Below are 15,427 nucleotides of genomic sequence, written 5' to 3' on the forward strand. Positions count from 1 at the left end.
CAAAAAGTCACACTCGTCTTGACATACTGAATCGCCAAATGGCTCTGTTTTCTGCCTTGCATTGGCAGGAGGCTGTTCAGCCTGGATGTTGATTCTTAATATATTTGCTGCAGCAACCATTAATAAAAAGGCGTGCTAATAACAATGAAATACAGCTCCGCTTGAAAAATGAGGTGTACACAGACCCTAAAGAGCCTTATATCTGTCACTGTACCACAACACTGTGTTATGAGTTACTACAGATTATTAAAATAATTTAATGTAGTTATTGCTCTGAAATATGTGCCTTTCAGCCTGCAAGTGAAAGTAGGCTGTGTGCTAATAAAGAACAATTCTAAGAAATCACCCCAAAGGGTTCTTGCCCAGGTCTAATTATAGGCGGTAAATTTGTTTCCTTCCAGAAAAACCAAAGGAAAGCTTTGCACTGTCTTTTCCCCAATACCAGTGATTAGTGCAGGTGTTCCAGAAGAAAGTAAGTTCACCGTCATAGTTAGACGTAGTATGTAACTAGGATATTGCATATTGCCTTCAACAATCTCCCAATTACTGGTGAAAGTCAATGCCCCGCCAGCGCTCTCCAGTGTTAGCGCTGGGGGCTGGTCACGGCCTTGAATTCTCTTCCCACCTCAGCCCCTAGATTCTTTTTTTTTTTTTTTAAATTCGGAATTTCAGTCTGAAATATTAAATGTATACGAGTGCCCTCAGAAATGCCTAGAGGCTTGGCAGTTGTGGGGTTTTTTCCAAGGTTTTATTCATGTAGTATCATGGAATAGCCCAGATCTATTATGTAATGAAAGAACTGTACAGTTCGGACTGTATGTACAGATGAAAAAACAAAAATGCTACTCTCCTCTCGTCTAGAACGTGGAGGGCTCTGGGTTAAGCAAGCACGTGTATGAGGCTGACGCGAAGTCGGGAGCTGGGCAAGGCAGGCTTTTGCTGTCCTTTCTTTTCTGCTGTGTTTACCTTAAGGACAGTGGCCAGACAGGCGTCTAAATGAACAGCCGCTTATATTCGATGGTGATGATTCCTTTTAAAGAGCGAGCCTTGGCTCTAGAAAAGAATCCTTCAAGACGACCAGTCCCTTTCTGCCTAGTGTTGCAGTGTGTCCGAGGCAGAGCAAGGACTAACCAGCCCTCATCTGAAAGTCATTCAGGACTAGCACCTCCAGGCCACTTTTAAGAAACGCATTTTTGTTTCAGGTAGTCGGGAATCTGCCTTTGTTTACGCCATCTCCTCAGCTGGAGTTGTATTTGCCATCACCAGGGCCTGTAGCCAAGGAGAGTTAAAATCCTGTTCCTGTGATCCAAAGAAGAAGGGAAGTGCCAAGGACAGCAAGGGCACCTTCGACTGGGGCGGCTGCAGTGATAACATTGACTATGGGATCAAGTTTGCCCGAGCGTTCGTGGATGCCAAGGAACGGAAAGGCAAGGACGCCAGAGCCCTGATGAACCTGCACAACAACAGAGCCGGCAGGAAGGTAGGGCTGCGCGCTGCTCACTGTGTAGGCGGCATGGCCTTACCGTCACTTAAGCTGAGCTGATCTTACACGTTCCTAGAGATGAGAAAATGCCATGTAGCCACGCACCCCCACGGTCCCCCAGCCCCAAGCTGTTTGTTCTAAAGAGTACCACAGACTGGCCCTGACCAGTGTGGTTCAGTGGTTAGAGCATCAGCCTGTGCACCGAAGGGTCTCGGGTTCAATTCCCAGTCAAGGGCGCATACCTGGGTTATAGGTTTAATCCCTGGGCAACCAATCGATCTCTCTCTCTCTCTCTCTCTCTCTCTCTCTCTCTCCTCTCCCTCCCTCCCTTTTTTACTGGCTCTAAAAAGCAATGGAAAAAATATTCTCGGGTGAAGATGAACAAAAACAAAAACAAAAGAATACCACAGACTGGGTTGGAATACCTCGCCCGCGCTCCACCTTTCTTCCCTCAGCTGAGCTGAAGGAGTCCACCCACTGCTTTTGGCATTGTGTAGAGTCAAGTGTTTTATGGTCCCTCTGGAGACTGTCATTCTAGACAGAAGGTAGACTCTGTGGGTCAGGCTAGCTAGTGCTTCATCCCACATACCAATGGGACCTGGGATGCTTGGAGTTAAAGGATATCAAGACCCAGAACATCTTCTCTCAAACATGTCATGAAAGCAACTCACCAGGAAAGCAACTTGACTGGCTTCTTTTGGAGTCAGGGATGCTCTTTTTAGAACCAGACGTACCTTGGGATTTCTGCTACTGGAGAAGTAGACCGAGGGAGGACAGGGCCCCAAAGGGGTACTCTATCCCTTATCTTCTATCCTTACTCACCTCCTGGGCTGTGAACTCACTGGTCAGTATGGACTCGCTACCTCCCATTGATTAGATGAGGAAACAGGCCCTCAGGTGCTCAAGGTCACATGGAGAATCAGTTGAAAACTCAAGACTGGAACTCAGCTTTCCACTGCTAGACCAGGGGTTTTGTGGCCTAGGCCAGTGGTCGGCAAACTCATTAGCCAACAGAGCCAAGTATCAACAGTACAACGACTGAAATTTCTTTTGAGAGCCAAATTTTTTAACCTTAAACTTCTTCTAACGCCACTTCTTCAAAATAGACTCACCCAGGCCGTGGTATTTTGTGGAAGAGCCACACTCAAGGGGCCAAAGAGCCGCATGTGGCTCGCGAGTCGCGGTTTGCCGACCACTGGCCTAGGATGAAGCCATTAAAAGGACAGTGTTCGGATCCATTGCTAAGCCACGTCTTTTGGCATGGTGGCATCACCAGAATAACTAGAGAACCAGCATGCTGCCCATTGTGGCTTTGGTAAGAAGCACCCACTGGCGGGGGTAATGAACTATTTAGTCCGATTAACCAAGGCATAAGATACGTAAAGTGTGGGAAGCACACTAATCTTGTATGTAGCTCGGAAATTTATTTTCATATATTTATAATACTTATTTTCACACAGATACAGCCACACTTGTGTGATTAGATAAGATATACATTTCTGGCATACATTTGCAGCCTCTTCCCAGGAATCAGCCACAATTGACTTTCCCATTGTCCTGTTTCCATTTTTTGCCATTGTGAATAAAGCTCGTGTCATTCTAATTGCATGAAAAACAGTCAGGGCCATCTGAGAATAATCGGATTGCCAGTGAGAAGAGATAAACATAATTTGTCATTTGTCAACATAAAATTAAAATGTGCTTGATATTAATATATAAAGAAAGATCAGCATACAATTGAAAGGTCTGGGGGGGGGGGTCTTGAACATAAAAAAAGAATCGGAAAAAAAAAAGCGGATCTGTTTGGATGAAAACTCTCTTAGTAAGCTCACAGAGAGACCAAATGTCATTTAACAGGAGTTGAAAGGAAAGAACTCTTGCTTAGTACAAGGAATAAGATGAGTGTGACCTGAACTGTTTACAAATAGTACCTTTCTTGAACTTTAAAAGTCAACATTCCTTATGTTCATGAATTTATTAATTTATAGTGACCACTGCCAAAAAATATAGGCTGTGGTTGTGCAATCCTACGACTGTTGGTAACGACTGTTTGTGCAATAGTTTGGATAGAGGACAATGTACAGTGACTTTGTTTTGACATTGATGCCGCCTGCATAACTTATAAAGGGTGGTGTCTTTGACAGGAATGTGCTGCTTCATTACTGAAGCAGGAAATAACGTTAGATCTCTTAGATTACAGATAAAGGTCACACACTGAATCCAAGAGCATGTTGACTCGTCAAAATAAATATTAATTATGCTAAATAGTTCATTAGCTATCGAATGCTCCAGGTCTTTAGGACAGCAGATCTTAGCTATTATCTTGTAGGCCCTGAATAAACATGACTTGTAATGTAAATCACATGATTCCACACTGTGCAGAGGTGAACAGCTGTCAGGCCTCAGATATTCTCCTGCCTACTCTGCAAAACTGAGGAGGCTACTTTTGATTGGAATAAAAGTGCACACGCTGACTTTTTAAAATGTGGCTTTAATTAATGGTGGGTGGGCAGACTTTTTCAAGGAGATGCATGATGTCAGTGAGTATGAACTTTAACGAGAGTGAATGTATTGAGATAAACATGCGTCTCTAATTCTCTCCTTGCCGTCGTTAGACCCCCACTCCCGACTCCCCCTTCGTACGGGCAGAAGGTCTGTGGAATCAAAATGAGAACAGGCTGGGCCTGTGCTGAAGGCAGGCCTCCTGAGTTAAATCTCCAGCGGGCCTGTTCTAGCACACCCCAGCCACCCAGGGCTGACCGCAACGTTAGTTCCGTTTTGTTTCTTCTTTGTGCTTTTCTGTAGTTCCCCAATTGTCTAATATGAATATCTTATACTTTTTAACATTGTGGTGCGACCAATACATTTTATTTAAAACACATCTATTCTAAGAAGATGCTGTTTAGCCAATGCTGTAAGTCATAATTCAACACTGCCATTCACAAAAGACCTTAATTTCCCCCTAATATTTGAGCAGTTTAATTCGCTTATTATAACAGCTGGTTAGAGCACCCTCATGTGTCTTTGTATGGTAATATCATTTTGGATCTGCGGTGCGACTGTATCATTTTACTCACCGCTTCAGCAGAATTTGTGATGATGTTTCTTTCCTTCATGTTTACTTGAAACTCATCCTTGATGGAGCCTTGTTTTCTACCTCCAGAGAGTCCTAGAAAGATAAATTTACCTTGTTCAACACAAACTTTCAATCCAGAAAGACACCCCACAGCTGCTCTCAGTGGCTCTCTTTAGGGGTAGAGAAGCCGTGCGAGGAAAGCCTCTGAGTTACATTTTAGGATAAGGTGAGGCGAATTATAAGCACAAGTTACTTGGCCGATAGTCACCATTTGTTCCCTTCTGGGGGTTGAAAATGGCTTTAAAATTAGTCTACTCTTTCCCTAATATGAAATAATCACAACTTCTTTTACCTTTCAAGAGAGAATGTATATCAAAATCATGTATCCAGCAAAATCCTGCCCTTTAATCACTGGACACTTCTATAATAAGGTTAAGAGGGACTCCATAAAAAATACTTTCCCTAAAAGGTATTTTTCTTGTGGTAAAGACAGGACATGGGATTTGAAATGAGACCCACATTAGTCTTAGCCGTGCAGTACCAGTGGCTTTGCTCCCTGAATTTCAGGTTCTATCATGAGTAAAAGTGTATTATATGGTGCTCCAGGAAGACAAGCATAAGGCAAATAGCGGAGATCCTGGCACGTAGTAGGTGCTCTATAAAAGTTCGTTCCTTTCCCTTTCGTGAAGTTATTTGTAACGTAGGTAATAGAGATAGGCACAAACTCAATTGGAACTGTTACTTAGTTCAGATTGAACTATTCAGTCTGATCACTACAGGTATCCATAGACTCATCTTTGCTTTAGTTTAACATACTAATAAAAAACAGGCACATAGGTCCTGGCTGGGTAGCTCAGTTGGTTAGAGCATTGTCCCGATATACCAAGGTTGGGAGTTAGATCCCAGTCAGGGCACATATAAGAATCAACCAATGAATGCATAAATAAGTGGAACAACAAATCTATGTTTCTCTCCCCCTCCTTTCCCTTCTCTCTAAAACCAATCAATAAATAAGCAAATAAATAAATAAATACATAATCCAGGCATATATTATTTGCTACTGTGCAAAACACTGTCAAATGTTTTGTAGTTTTATCTTTCAAAAACCCATATGGGAATTTAAAAAACAGTATTAGTATTCCTATTTTTCAAATGAGAAACTGGGTCTTAGAGAGGTGAAGGGACTGACCAGGGTCACATAATCATGAAGTGCTGGGCTTGGTGGGTTCAAGTCCAGTTGTGTTCACCCATGTTTTCACCTACCTTTCCATGTTGTCTCTGTTGAGAATTTCTGAGAAACACACACACACACACACACACACACACACACACACACACACACGGTATTTTTGTATTTTAAACAAAGGGGCAGTAGCAGCAGCCACCGCCCTTGGAATTATTTTTTCCCCTTTGTGTGTGTCTTTATTTTACAAGTTTTCTAAAATAAATATGTATCTTTTTTAAAAAAACAACAGGGAAAATGTTTTAAATGTAGAAACGTAACGGCTAATGACTGTGAACAGCTCAGCGCCAATTAGCCTTTTCCAGTGGATTCACAAAATTTCCACTAACGACACTGCCCGTTTCAGAACCCCGTTCCTCGGAGCTGCTGGGCTGAGCTTGTTTCAACAGATAATTTATTACTGAATTACTTTGGGAAAAGCTATTTGGGGCACTAAGTTGTATGAGGAAAAGAATAAGAGGAAGAAGCCCCTGACCATAAGAAACTAAACTTTAGTCGAGGAGACCCGTGAAATACCACTGGGAGGCAAGCAACACGCTAGGTGTGGAATAGGAAAATCAGCCGAAGGGCCAGGGAGCTGAGAGAGAAAGGCTGTGTCACAAAACAGGGTGTTGGAGTTGGAGATAAAGACTTCCCATGGGGAGACAGGGAGGGTGCTTTCCAGGATGGGGGGACGACCAGACCAAGAAACACGCTGGGACGGAAAGGACATCAGAGCGGAGGGTGACGAGGGCTCCAGGGTGGATGGAGCTCATGACTGAGAAGTGCTAGGAGCTGAGGCTGCAGACTCGAGTCTGGAGAGCCTCGAACGATGTCCCCGTGAAGCACTCGGCAGGTGTTGAGCATTGCAGGAGAAATTCATGCTTAGGTTTCATGCTTATGCATTGCTAACTTTTCTAGAGTCCACTTTAAAACAGTGACAGGTTCCAGAGTTCAAATCTTCTGTGATATGTTTGAGTGACTTAAAAATAGACTTACTAGAAAAACTGTGAGAAATGTTTACCTCCCTGAATTTTATTTTCAGCCATAAAATAAACATAGAAGGTCTGATGTGGATAGTAAGCTTCCCAATGTTTATTAATAAAATACTGGCATAGGGCAACCTGGCTGGTTTGGCTCAGTGGATAGAGCATTGGCCTGTGGCTTGAAGGGTCCCGGGTTCGATTCTGGTCAAGGGCATATACGTCGGCTGCAGGATGGATCCTGGCCTGGGTCAGGGCACTTGCGGAAGGTAACCAATTGGTGTGTCCCTCTCACATCAATGTTTCTCTCTCTCTGTCCCTCCCCCTCCCTTCAATTGACTCTAAAAAAAAAAAAACAATGGAAAAATATCCTCAGGTGAGGTTTAATAATAACAACAAAATTAACATATGGCAACTGTGTTGATATTTATATTTTTAATATAATGTTTACATTATTATTGGCTACTCGGGGTTCTTAGCTATTTACATCATCTTGACTGAGGTACTATGGAAGCTGGGGTTCTGGAATGAGAACACTAGTTCTGATAGTTGAGCATGACCTTGGACAGGTTACCTAACAAGAATTGCTATCAAAAATAAAATATATACACACATGCACCAAGTTTTGAGCCAGCCTAAGAGGTAGGTAGGATTATTAACCGCATTTTGCAAATGAAGAGACTAAGGTCTATAATAGGGTGGCCAGAATTAGCAAACAAACGGAATTTATTTGCTATCAGAAATTCAAGCTTACCTTGACATCCTGTATTTTATATGGAAGAAGTTCAGAGGAAGGGATCCAGAGTTTCTATTTCGTGCCCCACCCAATCCTGCACCACTCAAGATTAGCGCTGTGGAGCACTGGGGCGCCCAGACAAAGCAGATACTTCTAAGTTCTCTCTGCAGGAAATGCCTCTAAAGTAAACAGGAATGGATATCGTCCAAGATGTAAACACGACCTTATAGGCAAGTAAACTTAGGGCCTAATAAAGACTTCCAAGAATAGGTCCTGTGATGCCATTTAATATACATAACAAATAATGCATCTGAACCAAGAGAACTGGGCAGGATTCAAAAGAAATCACTCTTAAAAAGGAATTACCAATCGAGAAGAAAAGGATAACATTGAACTGAATACAGAGCCAGATTACTTTAACCTCCTATTCATCTTAACCCTCCCTTCAACAGCATTCAACATCTTTATGAGGCACAACCTTCACTTAGTTTAATGTGCTTTCTGATTAGTCTCCTTAGTTCATAAAATTGAATGCCTTTTGAGAAATGAGATCAGCTCTACCAGCCTCACTGCTGTCTTGTTGGACTCAGAAGTAGTATGTGCTTGATACTGTAGATCTTTTTATAGCATATGAATTAAAAACTACCCAGGCTTAAAGTCCCAAAGCAGAGAATAACTTAACAAAGTGCTTAGAGTTCCATGTAAAGTTCTATTACTCATAGAAAAATGTTTTTTAGACTGGCCTCATCAGTCAGTGAGAATTATCGTGCCCCCCTCACAAATGTATACACACATTAACAGCTGGTAGCTCAGTTTTGAAAATGAAATGTATTTTTAAATAAACACTGCCTTTTTAATTATTCAAAGTGTGTGTATACATTTTGGGGGGACAGCCTATATATGGTTAGTCAAGAGTAATGTTCTTGAATTCCACAAATAAAAATTCCACACCTTATATTTCCTAGCTAAGCCCACCCACAGTCACTGTTTTCAAAGAATGACGGTGCTCAAGAAATCACAATGTCTTATTTAAGTTAATAAGTTATTGCATAAGCCAATTAACTGCACAGTCCAGTAATAAATATTACTTCTTTTCCTAGTTTCAAAGCATATATATTTGAAAGATATAAGTTGGTCTGATTTTCAGTAACTCAGAGGCATTGACCTGTCAAAAGGATTTCACTGTTTATAAATGTACTAGAGGCCTGGTGCACAGATTCCTGCACCGGTGGGGTCCCTCAGCCTGGCCTGCAGGGATCGGGCTGAAACCAGCTCTCTGACATCCCCCAAGGGGTCCCGGATTGTGAGAGTGCACAGGCCAGTCTGAGGGACCCCACGGGTGCATGATCAGGGCCGGGGAGGGACCGCGGGAGGGCTCCAGGGCGTGTCCAGCCTGTCTTGCCCAGTCCCAATCCGCTGGACCCCAGCAGCAAGCTAACTTACAGGTCAGAGCATCTTCCCCCTGGTGGTTAGTGTGCATCATAGTGACTGGTCGAACATTTGAACGAATGGTCGGACACTTAGCATATTAGGCTTTTATTATATAGGATTTGGCTTTAGGCCAGCATCTGAAAATTAAATAATGTTTTAATGTTTGTTCCCCTCAGGAAAATTGATATAGGTGCAGAAGTATGTTAGTTGCTTTATGGCATACACCCAAATAAAAAGTGAAGTACTAACACTCCTTTGAATGCTCAAGTTAACTAAATAAGTTAGTTAACCCTTTGCACTCGCTTGCTTTTTTCTCGATTCCTTTATTCTAATGCTAACCGTGTCGAGTCACACTCGACATCCGAGTGCAAAAGAACCTAAAAGAAATTCTAGGTAGGATTTCTAAGGCAAGGTCATTTGTTCAGTTGGGATACCTTTCAAACAGGTGGACTGCCCTTTTTCTGACAGGAAGAGAACCTATAGGACACAATACAGGGGTTTTTCAACTTAGCCAAATGCAGGAACTTACAACAAAAACATCTTCATGTAAGAAGTCTTACAAAGACACCTTGGCGTTGCTGAGGTTAGTATTCAGAAAAGCTGAATTAAGAAACCCAAATTTCATTCTCCTTTGAAGCAGTTTGTCTTTATAACTGGCAAAACAATTCTTTTTTTTTTAATTTAATAAATCTTTATTGTTCAGATTATTACAGTTGTTCCTCTTTTTTCCCCCATAGCTCCCCTCCACCCGGTTCCCACCCCACCCTCTGCCCTTACACCCGCCCCCCCACCCCCCGCCCAGCACTGTGCTCATCCATAGGTGTACGATTTTTGTCCAGTCTCTTCCTGCACCCCCCACACCCCTTTCCCTCCGAGAATTGTCAGTCCACTCCCTTTCTATGCCCCTGATTCTATTATATTCACCAGTTTATTCTGTTCATCAGATTTTTTTATTCACTTGATTTTTAGAATCACTTGTTGATAGACATGTATTTGTTGTTCATAATTTTTATCTTTACCTTTTTCTTCTTCTTCCTCTTCTTAAAGAATACCTTTCAGCATTTCATATAATACTGGTTTGGTGGTGATGAACTCCTTTAGCTTTTTCTTATCTGTGAAGCTCTTTATCTGCCCTTCAATTCTGAATGATAGCTTTGCTGGGTAGAGTAATCTTGGTTGTAGGTTCTTGCTATTCATCACTTTGAATATTTCTTGCCACTCCTGTCTGGCCTGCATAGTTTCTGTTGAGAAATCAGCTGACAGTCGTATGGGTGCTCCCTTGTAGGTAACTAACTGTTTTTCTCTTGCTGCTTTTAATATTCTCTCTTTGTCTTTTGCTCTTGGCATTTTAATTATGATGTGTCTTGATGTGGTCCTCTTTGGATTCCTTTTGTTTGGGGTTCTCTGTGCTTCCTGGACTTGTAAGTCTATTTCTTTCACCAGGTGGGGGAAGTTTTCGGTCATTATTTCTTCAAATAGGTTTTCAGTATCTTGCTCTCTCTCTTCTTCTGGCACCCCCATAATTCTGATGTTGGTACACTTGAGGTTGTCCCAGAGGCTCCTTACACTATCTTCAACTTTTTGGATTCTTTTTTTCTTTTTTCTTTTCCAGGTGAGTGTTTTTTGCTTCTTTGTATTTCAAATCTTTGACTTGGTTCTTGCAATCCTCTAGTCTGCTGTTAGATCTCTGTATAGTATTTTTTATATCAGTCAGTGTATGCTTAATTTCTAGTTGATCCTTTTTCATATCCTCGAGGGTCTTGCTAAATTTATCAGCCTTTTCTAGAAAATTCTTGAAAAACCTTATAACTGTGGTTTTGAACTCTATATCTAGTCGTTTGCTTTCCTCCATTTCTTTCATTTGTGATCTGTTTCTTTGTCTCAGCATTTTGGCTGCTTCCCTGTGTTTATAGAGTAGCTTTGTGTGCTAGGTGTCCTATATGGCCCAGTGGCTCAGCCTCCCCAGCTACCTGAGGTGGACACACTTGGTGCACCCCTTTGTGGGCTGTGTGCACAGCCTTGGTGTAGTTAAGCCTTGATTGTTGTTGGTATCACTGGGAAGAATTGACCCCCAGGCCAATTGGCTGTGAGGATCAGCTGTGTCTATGCTGGCAGAACTTCTGTGCTGGAGACACCCTTATGAGACAAGTCTTGCAAAAGCCTCTGTGCTCAGCTTGGATGGGGCAGAGTCTCAGGGCAGAGCAGACAGCATTGGTTTCCCATCAGCCCTGCCCTAATAAGCCCCTGTTGTCTCAGTGTCCCATGGTAATCACTGCAAGCACCTCTGAGAGAAAGCCGCCCTCGAGTTTTGCCCACTGCCAGACAGTCTAGTTTCTCCCCGAATGAGTCTGGGTCATCAGAGTCTTGCCCGGAACTGGAGTTCAGAGCAATTGGGAGCTTTTGTCTCCCTCCCGCTTGAGAAAGCCAGCCACATACTCAGTTGCCCACCCTCTCCACGTGCACGCCTCAGTACCTCTGCCTTCCGCAGTTCCTCTGAGTCTCAGTGTGCTTTTCTCTTTCCTGACAGTCCAGTTTCACCCCGTATGAGTCTGGGTCTCCAGAGTCTCGTCCGGAACTGGAGTTCAGCACAGTTGGGAGCTTCTGTCTCCCTCCCACTTGAGAAAGCCAGCCACGCACTCAGTTGCCAGTCCTCACCGCACGCGCGTCTCAGTACCTCTGCCTCCTGCAGCTACTCTGAGTCTCAGTGTGCTTTTCTCTTTCCTTCTAGTTGTAGAATTTCCACTCAGCCAGCCTTCCTGTGGTTCTGGATGATGTCCGTTTTGTCTTTTAGTTGTAGTTTTGAAATTGTTGTGCGAGGCAGCAGTTTAGGTGTTTACCTATGCCGCCATCTTGGTTTCTCCCAAAACAATTCTTTGTAATTAGATATGCAAACACTAATTTTAAATACTTTTGTAGACTCCACTGAACCTAGAGACCATAAACTCCAAGGGGTTGGCCAACGCCCATTTTAAAAACACTGGTAGAGTGATTAAGGTGTCAGCTTGTTGTCTGGCAGGTGTGGGTTACATTCTGCCTTAGCCATCCTGGCTGGGAGACCCGAGAACAAGGTCCTCAGCTTGTAGGTGTCTGAATAACCTCATCTGTGAAATGGGATGAAAATAATATATACCTTCCATGCTTGTGGGGATTGAGCATGGTTTGACAGGGTAGGAGCCTAATGATGTTATGTCTCCTTATTATGCTCTGACAGTAAACTGGGGCAGATCAATATAAAATAGGATGTTCTAGCCTGAACAATGCATGCATTTCCTTCTTCCATCGCTTCTGTTTTTAAATTCAAACGTCTCTGTGGTATATAATATTTATAAGTTTCTTAAATTTTAAGAGTAGAGAATAGCCTCTGTAGACCTGAAGGCTTAAAATGCTAAAAACTAAACATTTAAGGCCCATCAAAACTTTGCAAAGATTTTAGCACTGAAGCAATTAGGAGCTTATTGAAAATTTTTATTGAGAAAAGTTGGATGGTAAGCTAAGAATGATTCCTATGAGGCTAAACACCAAGAGTCCTTAGCAATCAAATTTATTTGTCTTAAAAAGTAGTCATGTCAAATGATCAAGGATGTATTGACAGGACACCACAGAGTAAACATTAGATGGGGTTAAGCAAATGGTGTGGGGAGAAGGGTTGATGAAGAATTGAGCTGGCCACAGTGGTGATATAAAAAGCCTGAGGGCTGTGAGGATGTGAAGAGAGGAGCAAAAGGGAAGGCTGGAAATGGCACCTTGACTGCAGCCTACTTTAAGAATTAAAGAAAAGGAAATAGAACAAGAGATCCTTTAGAAAATATTCAAGACAAAATAGAAAATAGGACCTGTGTCGTGCATGGACCGTGGCCTAAGTTTCCAGAAAATGTTCTCAGCATCACTCATTGGAGAGAAACAGCAAGTCACTGTACCGGATTCTTTCCTGTGTTCTTTATTTCTTTTGTGAAAATAACACTTGCATGAACAAAAGTAACAAATTGAGCCGTGCAGAAGTGTATCATAAAATGGACCATTTCGTCTCCTCAGAATCCTGGTCTCCTTCCAGAACATTTCACAGTGTAAGCGGTCTCAAGGCTGTGGACAGGACATATACTATTACACCTCTTCTAACCCCAAACCTCATTAAAGACATAGTAATGGAATAAAAAAAATGGTTGAAGTCAACAGTAAAGAGAATGGCCAAAGCATTGAGGGAGCTCAACAAATTTCAGGAGAGTGGAAAGCAAATGAAGACATTGTAACTGATAAAGAGGGATGGAGAAGCCACAGCAGACGGGAAAAAGAAAAAGCAGGTGGAGCAATAGCCGAAGCGGGAACAAAGATGCCCTGAGAAAATTTTATGTACAAGTGAGCACTGGAGAGAAGGATAGGCCTGAACATTGGGCTTAACTGAAAAACCCATAGATGGAATCCTGAATCCCATGCCTTCCCCTCCACCCTCGAGCAGAATCCTGGAAGTCTGGTGTAACCTCACAAGCTTTTTGGAGTTAGCTTCAAGCATAACAACCAGAATCCCACCTACTCACCAGAAAATAAACCTCTCTGTCCTACAGGCCCCAGCCATATAACCAGAGTTTCTGATTATGACTTCATTCTTAGATATGAAGAGACTGTCCAAGGATTACCATATATTTGAGCAAATTCAGCAGTATGGAAAATAAAAGCCAAAAATTGGAGGAAAAATGCTCCCCATGAGAAAAAATATCAATAAATCAGGGATGAGAAGAGGATATTTAAAAAGCCTACTTAGTCTACTTACAGAGACTCAAGAAGAGAGTAGTAACATCCATAAACAATAAGAATGGTTGCTTTGAAAAACTGACAAGAAGAGAACAAGAAAGAACTTGGAAGAGAAAGCCAAAGAGATCTCCCAGAAAGTCAAACAGCAGCCTAAAAGACACATGGAGCTCAAGGAGATCCATAAAAACACCCATCTTTACCACTTGAATTTGAAACCAACTGACAGATGGACAAGGGAGGCAGGTGGATGGAGTAAGCACATCTGTCACACTACTGAGAAGAAAGCTGCCCCGAAGGATGTAGCTTCAGAGCTTCGATGGGCTTCCCACACTCCACCCCTGAACTGGGCAGACTTATCACCCAGTCACTGGCTGGGCACTGGGCTCTCTGCAGGGAGCCACTTGCTGGAGGGTAGGAGCTGATTATAACGCTGGCAGATGCCCCAAGAGAAGGACCCTCAGGCACACAAGTCCTGTTCTTTCCTTTAAACTCACCCGTTGGATAAGTCACTTACTTCTCTTCCCCTGGGGGGAGAAATGCGTGAAGCAGAGGAGAGAACCGGGAGCATTACTCTAATGGAATTTCTTCTCAAGAAGCCGAGAAGAAACTATTAAAAATAGTAAAGAGAAAATATAAGAGACATGGAGGATGCATTCAGAAGATGCGGCAGCTGACTAATTAGAATGCTATAATGGGAAGTAAGGGAAACAAAGTGCAGAGAAAATGTCTCGGTGCCAGAGGACATGAGTTTCCAGGTGGAAAGGGCCCACCGAAGGCTGAGTAGGATTGTTTTTAATCCTAAATATTTCATTAGGCTATTTCAAACACTAAAGATAATGGAAAGTTTCTAGAAGCTTTCATGTAGGAAAAAAAAAATCAGTTTAGAAAGATTTAGTAAGACATCAGACTTCCCATCCACAATACTGCAAGCCAAAGCCTATGGAGCAATACCTCCACAGTTCTCAAGGAAAATTCTTTTCATCCCAGAATTCTATACTCAGCCAAACTCTCAATCAAGTGTTAAGGCTAAATAGACATCTTAGATATGCGAGAATTCAGGAATTGTGTCCCCTGAGCACCCTTAAGCAGGGGCTGCAGCGAAGGAATCAAGGAGGGAAACAGGAGAAAACATGGCACCTCGCAGAGCAGGTCCAACGTGGGAGAGCAGGGTATTAGGTCTCAGCTGTGTAGCCAGGCCAGGCTGGAATAAGAAGATGGAGGACTATGGAGCCCCCAGGAAGCAAGGGGAAGTGATGGAGTAGGGAGAACAATTGAGAGGATGGAAAGGATTAAGTTACAGTAAATGCAATTGGTTGCAAGTAAAATTAGAAAACACCAAACTTCAGTCCAAGAACATTCTTCTTTGGCACGGAGATTGTGATATTGGACCATCCTATTTAATGAAAGGGCAGTATGCAAATTAACTGTCACTCTGTCACAAAGATGGCGGCGCCCAGTCCCCTCAGCCTCACCGGAGTCCCCCAGTCCTGGGGGGGGGGAGGGGTGGCCACTGAGAGCGGGCAGCATGAGCGGCCTGGCAGAATGCTTGCTTTGTCGCCGCGGAGGGCCTCTGGGGGGCAGAGGGGCCGGCCCGCGGCTGAGCACAGGCCTGGAGAGGAGACGGCAGGTCTGCCTCCCATGGAAGTGGCGCGGCTCCCGGCGGCGCGCTGCAGTTCCTGCCGGCTCCCGCAGAAGTGGTGGGCAGCCTACTGCATGCGATATTGCATGATGGGCTACTAGTAGATTATAA

General features: G+C 43.1%; 1 protein-coding gene across 1 annotated transcript in view; it reads left to right on the plus strand.

The window, feature by feature from the left end:
* The window catches only part of WNT2 (Wnt family member 2), a 60,466-nt gene that overhangs the window by 7,041 nt on the left and 37,998 nt on the right, over positions 1-15,427 (plus strand). The window contains exon 3 of the mRNA XM_008152424.3: positions 1,203-1,480. Within this exon, the coding sequence (XP_008150646.1) occupies positions 1,203-1,480 (278 nt within the window). The remainder of the gene's footprint in view (positions 1-1,202; positions 1,481-15,427) is intronic.

This window comes from Eptesicus fuscus, chromosome 14, assembly GCF_027574615.1.
Source record: "Eptesicus fuscus isolate TK198812 chromosome 14, DD_ASM_mEF_20220401, whole genome shotgun sequence".
Lineage (NCBI taxonomy): Eukaryota > Metazoa > Chordata > Mammalia > Chiroptera > Vespertilionidae > Eptesicus > Eptesicus fuscus.